Here is a 20,595-nt window from a genome sequence, read left to right as displayed (position 1 = left end):
GTACAATGACTTAAAATATTTAACGAGCTCAACCAAGTTATTCCAGAAATTAAAAAATTATTTTTTGAAAACCGTATTAGCATAATTAGGAACCTCAATGACTTCATAATAATAATATCACATCCATAATTTTCTAGTATTTTACATTTATAGACATTTTTATCTATATCATGTCACAACCAATGAAGGAAATCAGAGCAAATTAACGTTTTCACTGGTGAGATTTAGATAAGTTAATCACAACCCTAATTACACAGTGTATATAAGGCTGGTCAAGAAATGAGACTCTGGTATCCAACATCCTGGCTCAATTTCCTTCACTACTATTTATTAATTGTATCAAACTGGACAAATGATTTAATCTCCTATGTCTCCATTTCCACATCGGTAAGTAGAAAATAATTTTACCTACCTTACAGGATGTTGTAAGGATTAAATGGTTACTATATACACACTGTTCAAAACAGTGCCTACACAGTAAATGATAGACTAGAGTTAGCTCTTACTATTCAACAATACTTCTCTACAATGAACCACAGTAACCACCTTTTCCAATAATCCTGTTACTCCTAACGTCTTAAAAAAGGAACACTCAAAGCAAAGCAAAGCAAAATTTGACTTGGATCTTTGGCTAAACATCCCCCTTACACAATCTTAACTAAAATAGCTCCTTACAGACACCATTCAAATAATTCATTCTCTAATGACTTAGTATATATTGATGGTGGCATCAATTTAGCATCCTGCAAACACATTACATACATTATTATTTCGCTTGTATGTGTGTGGGAGTGCATGTATTCATTGTAAAATTGTCTTATGCCTATAGTGTCTCTAAGATCCACACTGCATAAGAGAGAGAGCAAAGAATTACTTATTTCTGTAATGATGAAGAAGGTTTTAATAATGACTATCGATCACAGGGGAAAAGTGGTTCTAGTGGCAAAAAGTAATAAATTAGTAGACAAGAATTTCTGCTACTTTTAAAATTCAGTAGTTTATTTTGCGTAGCTTTTTAAGAAATAGAAAAAGAAAAGCAAAGATAAAATTCTCGTATTTACATGCGTCAGACTTCCTGTAGGAAATCCCCAGTGATACGGAATTACTTAGGCAACTAGCTGTTAAAAGCCATAATCATCTGCTGGCGATATCATGAGCCCTTTACATTTCGAAGATAAAAGAAAAACAATGTCCAGCACTTTTGCCCCAGGCACTGCTAAATAGGAGTGTTACTTCTGATAAACATGAATGACTACATTCATATCACCGAAGGGAGAGACATATAAAAAGATACACTCTCCCCTTTCTTCTTCCTGAAAGACTCCAGAGCTGCCGATTTGACTGACTTTCTTCAATCATGAAGACTCCTGTCCTTCTCTTTGTTTTATTGTTCTTTCTGGCCCCATTGCCACCAGGTAAAATGGAAATGTTAATTGAGCGGTCGCAATCTTTACGGAGGGACAGGTCTTGCTGATGTCAGCTGGAGATAGAAGAGTGACTAAATTATCAAGGGAGTGGTTTGGGATGGCACCCGGAGTAAATCATTAAGAAAGGACTTACGATCTTACTGAAAAGTAAGGCTTCTGGTGAGTCCTCGCTATGGGAGACAGTTTAAGGACTTGATCAAATGCCTTGTTCTCCATATAGGCTGGCTATCCGGAAAGACAAGTTAGACAGCATATTAAAGAATAATCATCTGGAAACCTTGGGAAATTATGGGACACTGTGTGTAACACAGTAACCATGGATTTTCCACGAACTTAACACTGAATGATAGATCTGGCTGTATAACATTGCATGATTTACTTCAAGAACTCTCATTTTTTTTAAAAAAAAATGGTGTTTTCAACTGATTTAGAGTCTAAAAACATTTTAAAAGCTCTTTTACTGCAGGTGTGATTACATGGCAATGAATACTAATTAGGTAAGGAAATGATCATGGCCGTTAAGAGCTACCGATAGCTGTGTTCAGATTTGGTTTCTGCCACCTATTGGCTCTATAAACCTATCAGGGTGTTGTAATTCTTTCAGCATCAATTTCCACATCTATGCATTAAGTATAGGAAGGCTACTTCATAATATTATCATAAGGATTACTGATATGTAAATATGCAAAGTGCCTAATATGGACTACCATATATTATGTCTTTCTTAAATACTATACCTACTTTTAAATTGTGTTGGAACATCCGAGAAAGAAAGTAACATCCTGGTGTCTCATTTTGGAGGAAGAGACTCTGCCTTGATAACCACTGTAGGAGACAATGGAGGAGATATTTACCCTGTTGGGTTTCATGTGCTTGGGTTGTGCACCCTCCTTGGTACTTCCCACTCTTAGGTTGGATTAGCAACCAAGGGATGTCTCTTGCATTTGTAAGCTGGTGAGATAATGTCTTTTCCCTCTGGCATCAAAGGCAATAAATAATATCTCTCTAGATATTACAAATAAGGAGACATCATTAATTGGAAATATTCTATTAGAGGTCATTGGAAATGATGTTTTGACATATTTCAGGCTACCTGAGACAGAAAAAGTATTTTTCTCGTATATGCAAGAACACTAAAAACACATGCCCCAAGAAAATAACTCCACTCACCTTAAAAACAAATACAACAAACAAATAAAACTCCAGGGACTTCTGATTTAGGAGTGGCCTAGAGCTTCCAAAGTTTACTAATGGAACTCAAATTCCATTCCTTAACAGCACAGATAACACCAAGTGCTCTAACAGTAAGTCCAGCATGGAGTAAATAAAAAAAACCTCAAACACCTAGAAGTATTTTGGGTAAAAGATTCAAATGGTCTGAATTATTGTATAGTTATAATAAATTTTCTCAGATGAAAATTATGAGGATTATTATTCTATTACATCTTTCTAAGCTCAGGACAAATTGAACTAAACCAGGATTCTTTTTCCATTAACCCCGAACAAAGGTTTCCTGCAAATGGAGAAGACTAGTGTATAGGATGACCACATTTGGGTAATAAAATATTAATTTCAGTTGTGTTATCATGATTTACATGTGTCCCTCCTGCCACTTACTTTTGAAAAACATATGTGAGAACCTTCATGAAACCTCAGAGACTTGTATACGTGCATCTGAAAGTTGAAAAATTTGCAATTCCTTCTTAGGCATAAATACGCATTTTTATATGATGCAATAGCTGTTATCTAGGGAAAAGATATTTGTTATTTTTGTTCTAGTGGAAATATGCTAATTTAGAATTGCCACTTAAATAATGCTATTCTTTTCCTTATACTGGTGCTTGACAGCTGTCATCTTCTGTTATTTGTAAATTCCAATTAAGTCGACATACATGCTTCGCACCCCTCATGTAGGACGGTGTAATTTGAGGATGAATTTTTAAGCTGGTGAGATAATGTCTTTTCCCTCTGGCATCAAAGGCAATAAATAACAGCTCTCTAGATATTACAAATAAGGAGACATCATTAATTCATACAATGGAACAGTGATATCACATGGCCTAAAATATATGGCAAAAAAAAATCAGTGTAATATGGGTTTGACTTTTTTCCTTGAAGGCCTAGTTATCCAAATAACAGAGATTTTAGGCTAACATACGTTTACGGAAATCAGAAGGCATCAATAATATTGGCTTCCATCAACTCCATCATAGTTGGGTCCTAAGATTCTAGGGAAAGAGGGAAGAACACTGTTCATACACCTTCTTTGCTGATGTCTGTTCATCCATGATTATGTTTAATGCTTTCATTTTGTGAGTCTCCCTCTCTTAGTGACCCATTTAAAAATGCAAGCATTTCTTGAAGCAGTGAAACATCAAGTCTTCTATCCATGATACGAAGGAGTTTGTGAGTTGATACATGTAACAATGGAGGCTTGAGTATGTTATAAAGGAGACTGAGAAAAGAAAAGATGAAATGCTAAATAGTTTCACCCTTCTTCACTGTGTCAAAGACTGGTCACGAATGGCATCACTAGCATAGCAACTCTTCTTCCCTGAGCACCTCAGACCTCTGTGTGTGTGTGCAGAGAATCCCTCTTAACCCAGTGTCTGCTAGGGTTCTAGTCATTCTTCCCATCAGAGAGAGTCCTAAAGACAAAAGCGAGAGAGCAATCTAAACCACATGAATGGGTTTTCCCATTTTTGAATCCCAAAGCCAAAAAATGTAGGTGTTTACTTTCTTTTGAATTAGAGGAAAAAACTAGCAGGTGGGTAGGTACCCTCAGGAATATATGATGTCTGTTCCAAAGCGACTCTGGATCTAACAATAACTATCTGTAAATTTCCATGGAAAACTAAGCTTCAGCCACTAGTGGGCAGCCAAAAATTGGAGAGAGAACAGATAATGAAACAGAAAATATCACAAAACTGTCTTCGCCAGAAAAATAGTAAAAGAAATGACTTTTAAATCCCTACAGTAGGGGGTAGGGGGACTTAGCATGTGCAGATGCTGTAATAATTTTCATGTCGACAATGGATTTATTCCAAGTTCAGGGCATGAATAATGATTAAATGACTTATGTGCTTTTTTCCTTCCTTTTAACAGTGAAATGTGCCATGAAAGACATCTATAGTTGCTTTATCAAGAAAGGCAATTGTAGATACGAATGCTATGATTCTGAAACACAGATTGGTTTCTGCACAAAACTACAGGCCGATTGTTGTATACAGAAGTCTGAAATAAAAAGACAGCATTCCTGAAACACAAAGTTCAGCGAGTTTAAGGATCAGTAATAAATGAGCCTGAATGACTAAGCACTCCTGCACAGTACGTGTTGCCTTCTTGATTATATCGCCTCATTTGAGGAACTAGATTCTCTTCTAAGGATCTGACAACAGTGAGAGATATCCAATATTGGGTGGTTCTGTGAAAACATTTCATCATTTTGGATATCAGTTCCCTATTAACTGGTAGAAGGATGCTAATTGACACCAGAAAATTTGTCATTGTCAGGTCCCTTCAATGCAAAGGTGTCCAAACTGATAGGGACACTTCTCCAAATGAGGGAGATGTTGAAAGAGACCAAAGAAATGAAACGCATAGGCTCATCATCAGGTCGTGGATCAAGGGACCTGATTCACTGCAAGCAGTTAGTCCAAGAGTCAGTTCAACCCTTCAGTTTTATATATTTGTTCTCCTAAACTAGGAATTTTAACAAGAGGCCATATCTGAAACCAAGGCACAGATATATGACAGTGGAAACAGACAACAGGGGAAGTCTGATGAAACCTGGGAGAGTCCCATAGCTAAGACCTAGAGAACAGAGGACAAAGAATTCAGTGTGATCACTACAAAAAAAATTCTTGGTTTGCTAAAATATTAGGAATTTTATTAATCATTATCCTTATATATTTTTTACTAATGTATGGCTTTGAGATCCAGAAATGTTTTGATTGCCACAACATGTCTATAAAACAATGCAATGTCCATGAAACATATACAGTAAATAGGTAGAGACATATATTTGAGGGCATAAATTACCAGGGGTCTTAATTCTTCAAAGCAAACAGTGTGTAAATGTTCTTAAATTAACCTGACGTGTTAAATAATGCTTAGAGGGTTTGTGAGGCCATACAGCTAATCAAGCAGTTATACACAACTAAAAATTAAGCTCTGTTGTACAATGAACATAAGAACTTCAAAAACAGGTACATACATCCTTCCTGACTAGAAAAAAATACTTTCAGAATTATCTCTTTATGTGTTTTTCTCAGCACTGAACTGCAAGCTTCTTTGGGATAGAAAGCATGTCTGAATCACGCTACTATTTCTCCATATTTGGCTATTATATGGTCACTGAAGACATTTTAAAAACCCATTGCAATATTCATCCTAAGACTATAATCTAAAACAGAAGCATTGTGTACACCTGTATCTTTGCTCTATAAAATTTCTCTATGTGGGATGCTCCTAATAAGAATGTTTGGCTATACATTTATGGAACCTGTTGGAAAGTTGGCTCTTCACGGGTCTGGTACAGACATGTGTCAGATGTATCACCCTTTCCCTATCTGGATTGTGGAAGAGAATTGTAGAAGGAACGGTGACATCTCTAGAATACAGTTTTCATTAAGTCAATAAATTTCAGCCATTTTGGTAGAAAAGACACCATTTTTAACCTATTATTTCCATATCCCTTCTAAAGGAATTCTGTGACACAACCCTAGGCTCCCAATACCACCAGCATGGGTCAAACAGAAAGAAGTTGTACTTCCCAGTTTTCTCACACCCAGCATCACTCACGGGCTGTGGCTGAGTCCACAGAGAAGTCATTAGAGTCTCCTCTCTAGACAAAAATTGTGAAAAATCATAGTAACACAATCAAAATACTATCATTTTACCTTATTACAATGTGCCTTCTCATCGGGATTCCAAGAATCCCACTACCTCCTCTGTAGGACTTCCAACTTTCTCATCTACTCACTTTTCATTATAATTAAGGTATGGATTCAGTAGAAATAATTAAAACTCAATTAAATTATTGGTATGTTTGTGGGCATATTACCATGAATTCCTGGACATCACTAGCTCACTGTCACAGCCAAGACCACAGAAGTATGCAGGAGTCTCGGAATGATATGAGGTTTACCCACAGAACCAGAACCCTCTTATTCTTCTTCCACGTTAGGCTGTCAGTTTTCCTCTTTACATCTCTGCTGCTTGTGGCCTCCAAGAAAGCTGCCCACCAGGCATAGCCATCTCCTGCTAGAATCTTCCTTGCGCCCTCAGGGGAACTGAACCCGCCGTCTGTCCTGCAGGGAAGTAATTCGAATCTCACCCTCTCTTGCTCACCCTTGTGCTTTCCTCCCCATACCCTTTCTTGTGTGATGGTCTGAAGCCGTGCTGATACAGGCCCCAGGTAACATGCTTACCCAAAGCATTGTCCAATATGCCCTAGAAGACTACAGGCTCTGACCTTCTTCCTTTTCCTTTTATTCTCTCAAGTCACGCACGACTGTTTGGAGCTAGAGTTATGGGATACTTTACAGTAGAGGAGCACTTCACTCTGCTGTTACATGTTCCTATTGCTCTGTTATCTGAAAAAGGCCAGACCTGTCTTTGTTATCCCAGGTTCCTCATCTCTAAAATGAGTGGGTTGATGGGATAAATTCTAGTATTTACCCAACCTAAAATTCAATGACATTATAGAATAGATTTGTCCATCTCCCCATGTAGGGGCAAGAGTTGAATGTAGAGGTACTGGATGTGCAGGGGTTCAAACTGAAGTGGGAAGCCCATCCTTTTCCAAAACAAAGTAGGATAACCACAGAAGAGTGGGTGGGGGCAGTGTGGTAGAGAGTAGTGGCTGGTTGGAGGTTCTAATGAACCCAAGAATAAGAAGGGTTTAATGAGAGAGTATAAGGGTAAACATGACAGTGAATTTGAACAATACTCTAGCTAGGAGTGAATGAATGAACACTTACCATATGCTAAGAGCTATGAGCATATCTCACTAAGTCCCCACTATGAAGTTGGTTCTATTATTATCTTTCACAAATATGGAAACTAGAATTTAAAGAGATTAGTAATTTTACCAAATTATACAGCTAACAAATGACAAAGCTTGGGCTGAAATCTATGTGCAATGAGAAGTAAAAAAAAAAAAAATCAAGATGTTTGGAGTATAGAAATGTGTAGAGAGAGAAAAAGAGAAAAGAAAGGAAAAAAGAAGAGAAATAAGGTAAACCCTTTTGAGTTAACTGTAAGTATATATCTCTGTATACTCATAATACCCAATAAAGTATGCTATAGATTAGGCACTCAAAAAATAGTTGTTGACTAGCTGTTTCTAACACACACACACACACACACACACACACACACACACACACACACACACAGATCAGGAAGAAGAGCAAATGCTATTTAAATTTATTCATAACTAGCAGCTCTAATATTAACCATAGAATTTATTTTAGAGATCCAAGTGTTCCAGTGTGTTTAGTTCAGTGGTTGTACAAATTGCATCTTTCGAGAAGTTCTTTGGGCTTTGGCATATAAACAGACTAATCAGGCACAAACAGTTCTTTGTGCTGGGTAATGGTCCAAGTTTCATGCTCATTCATTTTGGAAATAGTATTTAAGATTAAAAGATACCATTCTCTGTTTTCAGTCCATTCTCCACTTGACGCTTGAATTCTTTCTAACATGTTCCCACCAAGTAGTTACCCAACTTGAATAAAAGGAAATTTGCAACTTCCAGGAGTAACTGATTCCCCTTTTAGATAGCTGATCTAACAGGCTGAAAAATCATCTTCCTCACGATCAGCCTCGATCCCTTTCCCTGAAATATTCACATCTTGGTTCTATACTTTGAGATTTTGTTTAACAAGTCTGATCACCTTCTCATGTCCAACTTTTAAATATCCAAAGATACCCTGACAGTCTCTCTTTGTAATTTATGTTTCTTTTGCTAAACCTTCTGTTTTCCTTTTCATATAATGGGGTTTCACATCCTCATACGATTCAGGCACTGCTGCCTATAAACTGCTCCAGGACTTCCACTCTATTCCATTTTCTTTCCTAGAATCAAATGCAAGATTCCATGCAGTGTTTGACTAGTGATGAGACACTCCCCTGTTTGGAATTATTTTTATCTATGCATACAGTCTAATGTAATCATTCACAATCAAAAGTATATCTCTAAGGATAACTAACCCTCACCAAGTTAACAAAGCTAACATTTTCCTTCTCGTTTTTATTCCTGACACGTTTTGATATACAGAGCACAGAGTCTCCTAAGGCAAAAAAAAGCAAACATAAACAAATGGGATCTAATTAAATAAAAGCTTTTGCACAGCAAAGAAAACCACTGACAAAATTAAGAGACAACCTGTAGAATGGAAAAAATATCTGTAAATGATGTGACTGACAAGAGGTTAACATCCAAACTATACAAATAGTTCATAAAACTTAATATCAATAAAACCAAACAACTCAATAAAAAAATGGGCAGAAGACTCAAATAGGCATTCTTCCAAAGAAGAAATACAGATGGCTAAGAGGCACATGAAAAGATATTCAACATCACTAATTATTAGAGAAATGAAAATAAAACAGCAATGAGATATTACCTCATACCTGTCCAAATGGCCATCATCAAAAAGCCTCCAGATAACAAACACTGGAGAGGGTGTGGAAAAAAGGGGACCAGCGTACCCTGTTGGTGGAAATGTAAATTGGTGCAGCCACTATGGAAAATAGTATGGGGGTTCCTTAAATACTAAAAATAGTACTACCATATGATTTCAGCAATTTCCCTCCTGGGTATATATCCAGAAAAAAACACTCATTTAAAGTGTGAATTAGTGAATATGCACCCCAATGTTCATAGCAGCACTACTTACAACAGTTAAGACATGGAAGCAACTCAAGTGCTCCTCAACAGATGATTAGAGGGAGAGCATATATATACACACACACACAATAGAGTATTACTCAGCCCTAGAAAAGAATGAAATCCTGTCATTTGCAGCAACATGAATGGGCTTAGGGAATATTATGCTTATTGAAATAAGTCAGACAGAGAAATGTAAACACTGTACATGTGGAATCTAAAAAAAAACAAAAATAAATGTATTTGCAAAACAGAAACAGACTCGCAGATATAGAAAACATATTTGTGGTTACCAAAGGAAAGAGGGAAGTGGGAAGGGACAAATTAGGGGTATAGGATTAACAGATACAAACTACTATACATGAAATAATTAAGTAACAGTGATATATAAGGAACTATAGCCATTAACCTATAATAAAGTGTAATCTGTAAAAATATTGAATCACTATGCTCTACACCTGAAACTAACACAATATTATAAATCAACTACACTTCAATAAAAAATAAAATAACATTTTAAAAAAGAGTGAATGGCAAATTGATAGTTTGAAGATTTACATGTAGGCAAATGTCTTTTAAAATCACTCTTGATTTACCGCTTGGGTGGATATAGAATTCTTACTAAGAAATTATTTTCAATCTTTTCCAATATCCTTCCAAGTTCTAAATACTCTAGTCCTCTGTGATTTTGTTTGACTGGAAAGGTCTAAGATCTTCCGTATGTGAGCATACTGAATTATATAATTACTGAGAATATGATTCTTCCATTCTTAAAAGTTAAATCTAATTGAGTCTGGAGGACTTTTAAAAACTGATACCAATGGAAAATACATCAGTTATGATGTACATGATTTATCTGATGTAATTCCACATAAGTCTTTTTACTTTTTATTTTGAAGAAAAATAACCCTGCAGAAAATTGTAAGGAGAGTATAATAAATTCCTAGATGCCTTCCCTTAAATGCACTAATAGTAAACGCTTTGCTACATATACTTATCGTTCTTTCACTTTCTCTTAACAGACACACAGTGTATATTATTTATTGACTGAACCATATGGGAGTAAGTTGCAGATCTAGTTACCTTTCACCTCTGAATTTTTCAGTGTATATCTTCATAGAACAAAGACACTGTCTTACATAGTCACAGTGCGCTTATAAAATTCAAGAAATACAAAACTGATGAATCACTGTTGTCTAATATAAAGTCCATACGATATTTTACCAAACTGCCTCAATAATGTATTTATAGCAATTTACCCCAACAAAGATCCAACAGGAGACCACGCAAGTTAGTTTTCATATCTCTTAGGCTCCTTCAGTCTGACACCGTTCCTAAGCCATTCGTTTTCTTTCCTGACACTGATCCTTTTAAAGACTACTTCAAAATTATTTAGGAAAAGTTACTTTATAGTATATTCCTCGATTTCTGTTGTTTCTCCCTGATGAGTATCTGATACTTGAGTATTTAATCTGGGGCAAGAATACTGCATAAATTGTCCTTCTTAAAGCAACTCATCAAGAGGCACATAATGTCAGTTTTCCCCACCATCGATGACGTTAACTTTAATCACTTGGTTAAGGTGATGATGTCCTACAGATTTCTTCTGGATAAAAGAACTATTTTTAAAACATAGGATTTTGGGGGGAAACTCAAGATAAATGAGAAAAAGGGACAGGAAAAGTGTTGTCAGAAACCTAGTGTTCAGTATATTTCTTGACTGTGAATTCTCATCCTAAATATCAAAGGCTTATGCCTGGAGTGGAAATAAGATAAGGGAAACCCGTAATCGCAAATCTAGTGGTTTATGTGCCAAAAATCTCAATTTGGGGATTTCTTAAAGAAGTTTGCTCCCTGTGTTTTTCAAAGTTATACATTACAGCTTGTTTAGGCAAAGGGCCTTCCTATCAGTATGGTTTCTTCTATTTGTTGCTTAAAAAACAGGTATGACTTTTTCCTCTATAGCCCCCAGTGACAACACTGTGACTGACAGCTACTCTTAAAAGATGAGCACATATTTCTTCCTTAAGAGTCTCTTTCCAAGGAACTGCCACATAATTTTAATACAATTTAATCAGAAAGGGGCTATCTGGGTTGACTTCATTATACATTCACACATTCAATCACACCAACATCACTTTTCAAATACCATCTCTTACAAATGGATGCTGTTAACTTTCTCAACAGTAAAGGCCCGGCATGTGATTTCCACCCATCAGTGGAGAATTAATAAATCACCCAACATATTACAGTTTCACGCCAAGTTAGCACCTTCATCAGGGAATGAAATTAGCAGAGCAAATCCTGGCTAATTGTGAAAGATGCTAATTACCCGCTCGCCCAGTAAAATAAGGCATGAGTGATGTGTGGCGAGCCCTGCACAGAGTCATGAACACTTGGAAATGCAACACTTAAATAAAGCCTAAAACTGCTTGTGCAGAGAGAAATGGAGACCAGACAGAGAGTAACATGTACAGCCACTAAAGTGAAAAAGGATTTGCAGGGATTTTTAAGATCTCATTTCAGAACTGTAGCAAGATGAGTGGAGACTTGGACGATTCCAGGGAATTATTATGCAGTCTTTACTTCTAGGTCTCTAATGTCAACCCCCACCTGATCACTACTGGGAGCAAGTCCTCACTGGTTCATAGCTGTTCACAGCCAGGATATGGGACAGCTGTGAAAGAAGTGACCCCAGATCAGCTACTCCTGGGTGAGGGGTCCCCATGACAGACTGGCAGGAATTGGCTCCCCCACTGCTGGTCTCTGCAGAGGCCAGGAGCTGAGCAGGTCACAGGATGTGAATCCTGAGCAGGCACTTCAGAGGCTGCCGGCTCCTGCTTGGCTGAGATGGCGGAGGTGAGCTGGGAGGATTTAGCCCCCTCACTGTCAATCTGCAACCCCTTCTGTGCATGGGAGACTCTTTCCCCAAAGTTGTCCTTTTTTCACTTTTCACCAGCACAAGGATCACATTAAGAAGGGAAATATGATTAGACTCAAGGTTAGATGTTTATGTCTCCCAACCAAAACTAACGTCTCTGTCCTCTGGTCACCACATCAAGACCAGAATTGAAATACATTTCAGTACAGATTAAAAAAAAAAAAGAAGAAGGGACATATCTTCCTTCCTAACAGTGCTGTTTAAGTGTGTGATGAAAAAAAAAAAAAAAAAACTGCTACATGTACTGCCTTTTTCTACCCTTTCCATCTCCTCTGAAGATCTGAGCAATCACTTAAGACTTCAATACAGCTAAATCCAAATAAACTAACCAATATTTCTATTTTTTAGTGGTCTGTTTTGTTCCCCACACTAAATTTGCTTATGAAAGGCAATTAACACTTTACATTTAATTAAAATGTCCCTGACTATTGATTTGTGCAAGCCACTAAAACAATTATACCATTTACAATTGCAAAGGTAGCCCAGAGAAAGATGTTGTATTGTGGTTAATTTGTGTAAGGATGCAAAGGTGATAAATTATTAACTCCCCAAAGAGGCAGTATGGAAATTCCCCAAAAGATGAGCTTTGCGACACAATTTAAAACATCAACATGATGAAAAAAGAAAAGAAGGAAGGAAGGAAAGAAGGAATTGAAAGGAAGTTAAAATTCCCCAAATTTTCCAAATCATCTATTTTAACAAAACAAAACAAAAACAGAGTGAATTAATAATTCAAATGTGTTTGTACTACTGTTTATAGGAATTCTATATAATCTATTTAACTACAAAAAATAAAATAGAAACATTCTTTCATTTTTAGATTTTTCTTTTTACTCATTATAAATAACAAATTCATGGTAAGATAAAGGAAACTGCTCACTTCACCCAAGATGACAATTCCCAGCATGGTTTACATGTTCTAGTATATTCTATATTGAGATCAATTGCTTCAATACAGATTTCAAACCTGAACATCTCCCCGGCAGAGAAAGGACATCACAAAGACACTCTAGATAAAAAGCATTATGCACAGGAGATAACCTTATCCATTATTTTGTATAAAAAAATAATAATTTAAACCATTTAAGAATACAGAAATAAAGGTTGCAACTTTCTATTTTGCCTGTTTTTCTCTGTCAACACCTGTTCCCCTTAAAATAAAAAATAAAATCTTAACATGATCATTCCTTTCAAATAAAGGAAAAGGTTTCTCTACCTCCCTCAACATTCAAAAACACACCCTACCTAAACTACACTCCAGGAAAACTGAACTTTCTCCCTAAAGTGTTCTTTCTTTTACAAACTGTGTTATACTATCAGTATTGTCCACACTAGAAATAACCTCTCCCCATAGTTTCTACTTATTGAAATTCTCCTGCTCCTTTTAATCTACACCATGAAAGATATTCTGATTCTTCTCCTACTTTTTATTAATGCAGTTCTGATTTGCCCTGAACTCAAAGAGAATTTGTCACTTTTACATTTTAAATCAGATTTTAGTTGTTCCTGTGTGTCTTCACCTCTTTCTAAGAAATCTTAATGTGGAAGCCTAAATCCTGTCAAGATTTACCACAATACCTCACAAACAGTGGGTACCCCAAAGCTGTAGAATAAACATTTCCCTGTCTTCTTTGAATGAGTTGAGATGAATCCTATCTCAAAGACTTTAGGTCTTCTCACAGATACTACGACGGACCTTGACTGTATAAAGAAACCAAGCCACGACAACAAAATTTAGAAAGTAAGGGCTAGAGAATCATGGATTTCCGAACAAGAAGGTGGTGAGAAAGTAGTCCAGTTTCATTCTTCTGCACAGAGCCATTCGGTTTTACCAACATCAATGTCTTACATCTTTCCGAGTGCAGGTCTTTTACTTCCTTAGATTTATTCCTAGGTATTTTATTCTTTTTAATGCAATTGTAAATGCAATTGTTTTCTTACTTTCTCTTTATGATACTTAATAATTAATGTATAGAGATGCAACAGGTTTCTGTATGTTTCTTTTGTATCCTGCAACTTTGCTGAATTTATTTATTCTAATAGTTTTTGGTGGTTTCTTAGAATGTCCTGTGTATAGTATCATTTCATCTGCAAACAGTGACAGTTTTACTCCTTCCTTTCCAATCTGGATGCCTTTTATTTCTTTTACGTATCTGATGGCTGTGGCTAACACTTGAATAAAACTGGCAAGAATGGGCACCCTTGTGTCCTCAGGCAAGGAAAACAAAAGCAAAAATAAACAAATGGGACTACATTTAACTAAAAAGCTTTTGCACAGCAAAGGAAACTATCAACAAAATGAAAAGGCTGCCTACTGAATGGGAGAAGATATTTGTGAACAATATGTCGGTTAAGAAGTTAATATCCAAATCAAAAAGAAAAAACTCATATAACTCAACATCAAAAAAAAAATAATCCAATTTAAAAATGGGCAGAGGAACAGAACAGACATTTTTAGAAAGAAGACACAAAGCTAGCCAACACACACATGAAAAGATGCTCAACATCATAATCATTCAGAAAATGCAAATCAGAACCACAATGAGAGATTACCTCACACCTGTCAGAATGGCTATTATCAAAAAGATAGGAAGTAACAAATGTTGGTGAGGATGCTGAGAAAAGGGAACCTTCATGCACTGTTGGTGGGAATGCAAAGTGGTGCAGCCACTATGGGATACAGTATGGAGGCTCCTCGAAAAATTAAAAATAGAACTACCCACTATCCAGAAATTTCACTTCTGGGTATTTATCCAAAGAAAACAAAAAGACTAGTTAGAAAAGATATATGCACCCCTATGTTCATTGCAACATTATTCACAGTAGCCAAGATATGGAAGCAACCTAAGTATCCATCAGCAGATGAAGGGATAAAGAAGATACCCATTGGAATGGATGGAATATTACTGAGCCATAAAAAAGAATTAAATTATGTCATTTGCTACAACATGGATGGACCTAGAGGGTATTATACTAAGTAAGTCAGACAGAGCAAGACAGATACCATATTATTTCACTTATATGTGGAATCTAAAAAACAAATGAACAAACATAACAAAACAAAAACAGTGTCATGGATACAGAGAACAAACTGTTCTCTGGTGGTTGCCAGAGGGAAGGAGGGTGTTAGAGCAGTGGGTGAAATACATGAAGTAAATTAAGAGGTACAAACTTCCACTCACAAAATAAATGAGTAGAGGGATGAAGTGTACAGTATGCAGAATATAGTCAATAATCATGTAAATTTTTTGTATGATGACAGGTGGCAACTAGACTTACAGTGAACATTTTGTATCACTATGTTGTACACAAGAAATGAATGTAGTGTTTTAGATACTTCAAAAAAGAAACAAGCAAACAAACAAACTCACAGAAAAAGAGATCAGGACTGTGGTTACCAGAGATGGGGGAGGGAGGTTGGATGAGAATAGTCAAAATGTACAAACTTCCAGTTATAAGATAAATAAGTACAGGGGATGTAATTACAACATGATTAATGTAATTAACACTGCTGTATGTTATATATGAAAGCTGTTAGGAAAGCAAATCCTAAACATTATCAAAAAAAAAAAAAAAAGATACAGGTAACAAGCCACTAACTCCTTAGCCAAACTTGTGTAAAAGTAGAAATATGTAAATACTAGTTCTCAGAAACTTTAATAAACCATTTCTCCCCACTTCCTTTCATTCTTTTATGCTTTATTTTAGGTGTTTTTAGCTATCTAAGTACTAATTTCATAGATGAGCTCTAGAAAAATAATGACTTTTGAATAATGGCTTACTCTTACCGTGTATCATAAAGACTGATAACATTTAGACTTCTCGATGCTTCGAGAAGCATCGCAGTCCCTTCAAGGTACAGGAAGAGAAACCAATACATGCATCTTCTGTATACAGTTGACCCTTGAATAATGTGGGTTCATACTTCTTGGATCCTCTTACACGCAGGTATTTTTCAACAGTAAACACTGCATGTGCAGCAACAGGGATGGACCCAGAGTTATCATATTAAGTGAAAATTTAAACTCCCCCTGGGGTCTTCAACCATCAGATCAACTGCAATTTAATGGATCATGATGTTGACCTTTTCTGACTCTCATGACTTCAATAAACTACAGCTTGGACTCTGTCAACCTTTGCCCCAATTCTATGCTGAATTCTCTTCTGCTCAAACCCCTTCATGAATACGCATATACAACCCAAGCCCCTTCATGAATATGCATGTACCCTTAGCTGAAAAATTCCCCAATTTTGCTATTTGAGAAGACACAGCATTGTAAAAATACCTGGGGTTCTCCTTACTTACTACAAGTAATAAATCGTTCCTTTTCCTTAAAAAACAAAAAACAAAATAGTAAACACTCCAGTACATACAACCTATAGTTGGTGTGAATCCTCTGATGCAGAGGAGCTGCTGACACAGAGGACCAACTGTACGTTATCAACGGATTGGGGGAAGGTGTAGCTCAGTGGTAGAGCACATGCTTTGCATGCACGAGGTCCTGGGTTCAATCCCCGGTACCTCCATTAAAAATAATAAATAATAAAATTATAAATAAGTTATCAACGGATTAACCCCAGCCTTGTTCAAGGATCTTTCCACTCCAGTTATGCCCAGAAATGCAAGAAGCAAAGACTATGTAAGGCCACTTCTTGCTAAAATAAGAAATAATTATGTCAACAATCTAAATGTTTAGTATCTAAATGGACTAAGACTCTGGGTCAGGCAAAGCTAAAACTGCTGGTGCACAGGCCACCCTGAGCAGCAATTCTCGAGGGCTTGACACCAGTAACTATGTACGGGGACGTCTGCGAGGCTTTCTCCAGCACTAGCACACCTTCCTTACACCTCCTCATGTACCTCATGTACCTCATGTCGCCTCCTGAGCACAGGCCAGGGAACACTCTTTCCTTCCTCATTCTGAATGCTCCTCCTATTCTTCTACGGGTACTTAGATGCTCCCATAGAGAAGTCATGAATAGCTGTCTCAAGATGAACACAATGGCTATTTATCTGAATATTATCTTATTTGTGTACTTAAAAAGGCATCTAAAGCCAAAGTCAAATACTTCAAATTTTCAAATTAAAAAAAAAACCAAACTCCAATTATTGAAAATGGAATCTGCTCTGTACACAGTATCTTGCCTAGCTGGAAGCCAACCATTTTTCTTGTTCTAAATTATGTATCACTGTGAGTAGTAAAGCATTTTGATATCAGAATCCACTAACACTTCTCATATGTATCTATGGGGTTTTTTTTTTTCATTCCTAAAGGTGTATCTATTTGAATTGGGAATATAATTGCTAATTGCTGCAATAAAGTGTGGCCTTTGGGTCTTAACACTGATACATACACCTCGCATCTATTTAGCAAGCTAACCTTCAGTTTCTCTCTGCATCTTAATTTAACATTTCACTGAAAATAAACATATGAACCCAAAACATTGACTTGGTAGTAAAACATATTGTTGAGTAAACTAATTTCTATTGTTAAGTTCATTTCATTACCAGAAAACTTTAGTTATATCCTATAATATATATAAAGCAGAGATACACGCAAATAAATATAGCAAATATTTGAGTATTTACACGTGTTAGAACACGCCCTAGGGATTTAATATGCATTTTCTTATCTGCATCACAGAAATCTATGAGTTAGGCTATCCCAGTTTATAGGTAAGGAAGCTGGAGAGAGGCTAAGGTCAACCACATAGCACCATGAGCAGAGTTGGGATTAGAACCCTAACAGCCTGATTCCAAACCCCACGTCCCAAGTGCTATCATGTATCTCTGGTCATGATGAGCTCAGGTGAGCTCCACATCTTGTAAATGGGTTCTGCCATCAGATAGAGATACTAAGGTTTTGAGAACAGGTGCAAACCTGCATTATGAGAAATCAAGCACTGTCTAAACTTACGCAGGGACTTTCAGAATCAGTGGGGCACAGAGACAGTACACAGTAGGTATAAACAATACAAGATTAGAGAGTCTGTGTGCAAAGTGGGTAGATATTTAGAAAATGCTGAAAGGGTTCTCTGAAGAAAGCTATCAATAGCTTTACTTAAATTCTTTACGTCAGAGATGAACTGAGTTGAACTTTGGACAGGCAGTAACCGGAGAAAGATATGGGTGCCAGGGGGCAGGGTGAGGGTGGTGAGAATTACGAATCCCAAGTGCAAAATAATAAATCCTCAGCGCTTAACAGTATGTGCCCACAAAATATCTGTTGATCAAGCTGAATTGTAAAATCCTTAGCAAAAAAGATACTTGCTTTATCTGCTTTAAAGTACCTCCAAAATACAGTTAAGTTTTCAGTACATCATTATGAATATATGATTAAACCCATCAGAAGGGCAGAGGATTCCAAACACTCCGTCCAGAAAGTCCTTTCATTTTTTAATTCAACAGATTTACTACTCCTTAAAATTAAAATAAAGAAAACAAACTGTACTGTGGGCATGACATATTGCCAGTTACTCCTCTCTGTATGCCAAATACTCCCGCCAGTAACCCCGAGTACATGCACAGGGTCATACTTTCACAGAAGGCAGAGCTGCTAGTTTGTGAAGAGATACATATAATCTTCATTCATACATGTTTATATAAATACAGACATACATATACAAATACATATTTAGTTCTAGGACATATTAGGAGGTCACACAGTAATTGCAAACCACAGAAACTGCTTTGACGTTTTAAAAAAATTTTTTTTCAGAACCTTATTAACATCATGATCGGTGTTCCTTGTAATCGATTTTGTTGTGAACATGTAGGCAAAAAAATACCGTCTGGTCTACTACAGTCTTAATAAGGAAAACTGATTGCAAACCATATCCTCATAATGCTATACAAACGGTTATCACATTCAAATGAAGAATATCCATGGCATGCAGTAATAATTTTAGTAACTGATTACTGAAGAATTCTTTATAATGTTCTTGTTGCTGAATGACTGCCTTGACAGGATACTGTCAAGTCTCCTATAACAGATTGGGTCAGATTGGATTGGTGCCTTAATTATTCTTTACTTATGTGTTGGGATTTTTTTTCTTACGTTGGCTACAAACACTGGATACTTGCGTAAATTCTGCTTATCTGATCTTACATTTGCTGTGGATATAACTTAGTGGTAGAATTGGAGTTATAATTTTGGGGATTAGGCTGAAGAGTGACTCTCTTACATTCTCATCGATGTCATTTGCGATGAGAAAGAAACACAGCTATAGAAGAGAAAGCTCTGTGTCTACAAGTCCCAGCTGGTCCTTGCAGCCTGCCCCTCATCTCCCATCTCACACAGACTACGGATGCTTTGTGTCTGGTTCCTGGAAGATACGGAAAGCCTGCTTCAAGCAGACCTACTTGTGATTCCTTGTTCTGACAAGGACCAGAACAACAGCAGCGGTGTCCTTCTCGTCATCAGCACCACTGTCAGGGAAAGCAGGGTGTCAGCACCGCGCAGTCTGCTCAGGCCCCTCCTGGCACCAGCACTCGTGGTGCTGACAGCTTCTTGGCTCGCTGCGCGCGCTTCTAACACACCACACAATCCAGACCCCGAGGGCCTACACGGGCTGCACCTATGTGTCTCTTCTTATTTGGCATGAAGTAGAGTCATGTACGCATAAAATGATTTAACAAATGTTCTGTCACCATTTAAGCGATTGCAATAAATACTTTTTTTATTGTAAAAATAGTACTCCAATGGTCATCTGACAGATGACTTCTTTTTTTTCCTAGAAATATCATCTAGACGGAACTAGCAGTGGCCCTGTTAGCATGGAGGACCCTGCAAGTAATGAATGATGGTCGGAGTTCGGCAGAAGGCTAAGATTCATGGCTATTTCAAGTAGATGACTGTATGGATCTTAGATATTAAGGAATCTAAGTACGTGACCAGTTGACTTGACTTTGAAATAAATGCTTGAGATAAATGCTGCTCCTTTTCCCTCCTAGCTCTGGTTTTCACAAGGCAGCGCCTATCAATGTAGGCTTTGCAGAGCATGGTTAGGTTAAAGGCTGTTAATGTGGTTTAGGGAAAAGGTACTTCATTGACTCGGGAAGCCTTGACATTTAATCTTAATGCTTTATTTATTTATTTATTTTTCCTGCTGGGCAGAGTCAAAGCTTTATTGCAGATGATCCAATCAGGGGTTAACTAGTGGGTAACAACCCTGTGAAGTCCCTAATTCTTTCACGACAAAATCACCTCCATCCATTCAATCTTGAAGGAGCAAAAGATTTCCTCTGCAAGTGAGGGGTAATACATTTCAGTGACTGTATTTTCCTGTTTCTGAGATTACTGATGTGTTCTTTATCCAACAGTTCTTGA

General features: G+C 36.9%; 1 protein-coding gene and 1 non-coding gene across 2 annotated transcripts; both read left to right on the top strand.

Annotated features, from left to right (window-relative positions):
- Window positions 1-1,130: 1,130 nt before the first annotated feature.
- Window positions 1,131-4,687, top strand: LOC116658125 (beta-defensin 133-like). The gene is made up of 2 exons (XM_032462357.1): window positions 1,131-1,415; window positions 4,533-4,687. The coding sequence occupies exons 1-2, from the start codon at window positions 1,358-1,360 to the stop codon at window positions 4,685-4,687; spliced, it is 213 nt and encodes a 70-aa protein (XP_032318248.1). The 5' UTR covers window positions 1,131-1,357.
- Window positions 4,688-16,720: 12,033 nt separating this feature from the next.
- TRNAA-UGC lies at window positions 16,721-16,792 on the top strand. The gene has a single exon. It is a non-coding gene; the product is annotated as a tRNA-Ala (tRNA).
- The last annotated feature ends 3,803 nt before the right edge of the window (window positions 16,793-20,595 follow it).

The sequence above is a fragment of the Camelus ferus genome, chromosome 20 (assembly GCF_009834535.1).
Source record: "Camelus ferus isolate YT-003-E chromosome 20, BCGSAC_Cfer_1.0, whole genome shotgun sequence".
Classification (NCBI taxonomy): domain Eukaryota; kingdom Metazoa; phylum Chordata; class Mammalia; order Artiodactyla; family Camelidae; genus Camelus; species Camelus ferus.
The sequence above is the reverse complement of the archived record's forward strand: the minus strand, read 5'-3'. Positions and strand labels throughout refer to the sequence as shown.

Excerpts from the sequence above, each read along its gene's own strand:
- LOC116658125 (XM_032462357.1), top strand. The coding sequence starts at position 1,358 with ATGAAGACTCCTGTCCTTCTCTTTGTTTTATTGTTCTTTCTGGCCCCA. Across the intron at positions 1,416-4,532 it reads TCTGGCCCCATTGCCACCAG|TGAAATGTGCCATGAAAGAC; the intron begins GTAAAATGGAAA and ends TCCTTTTAACAG.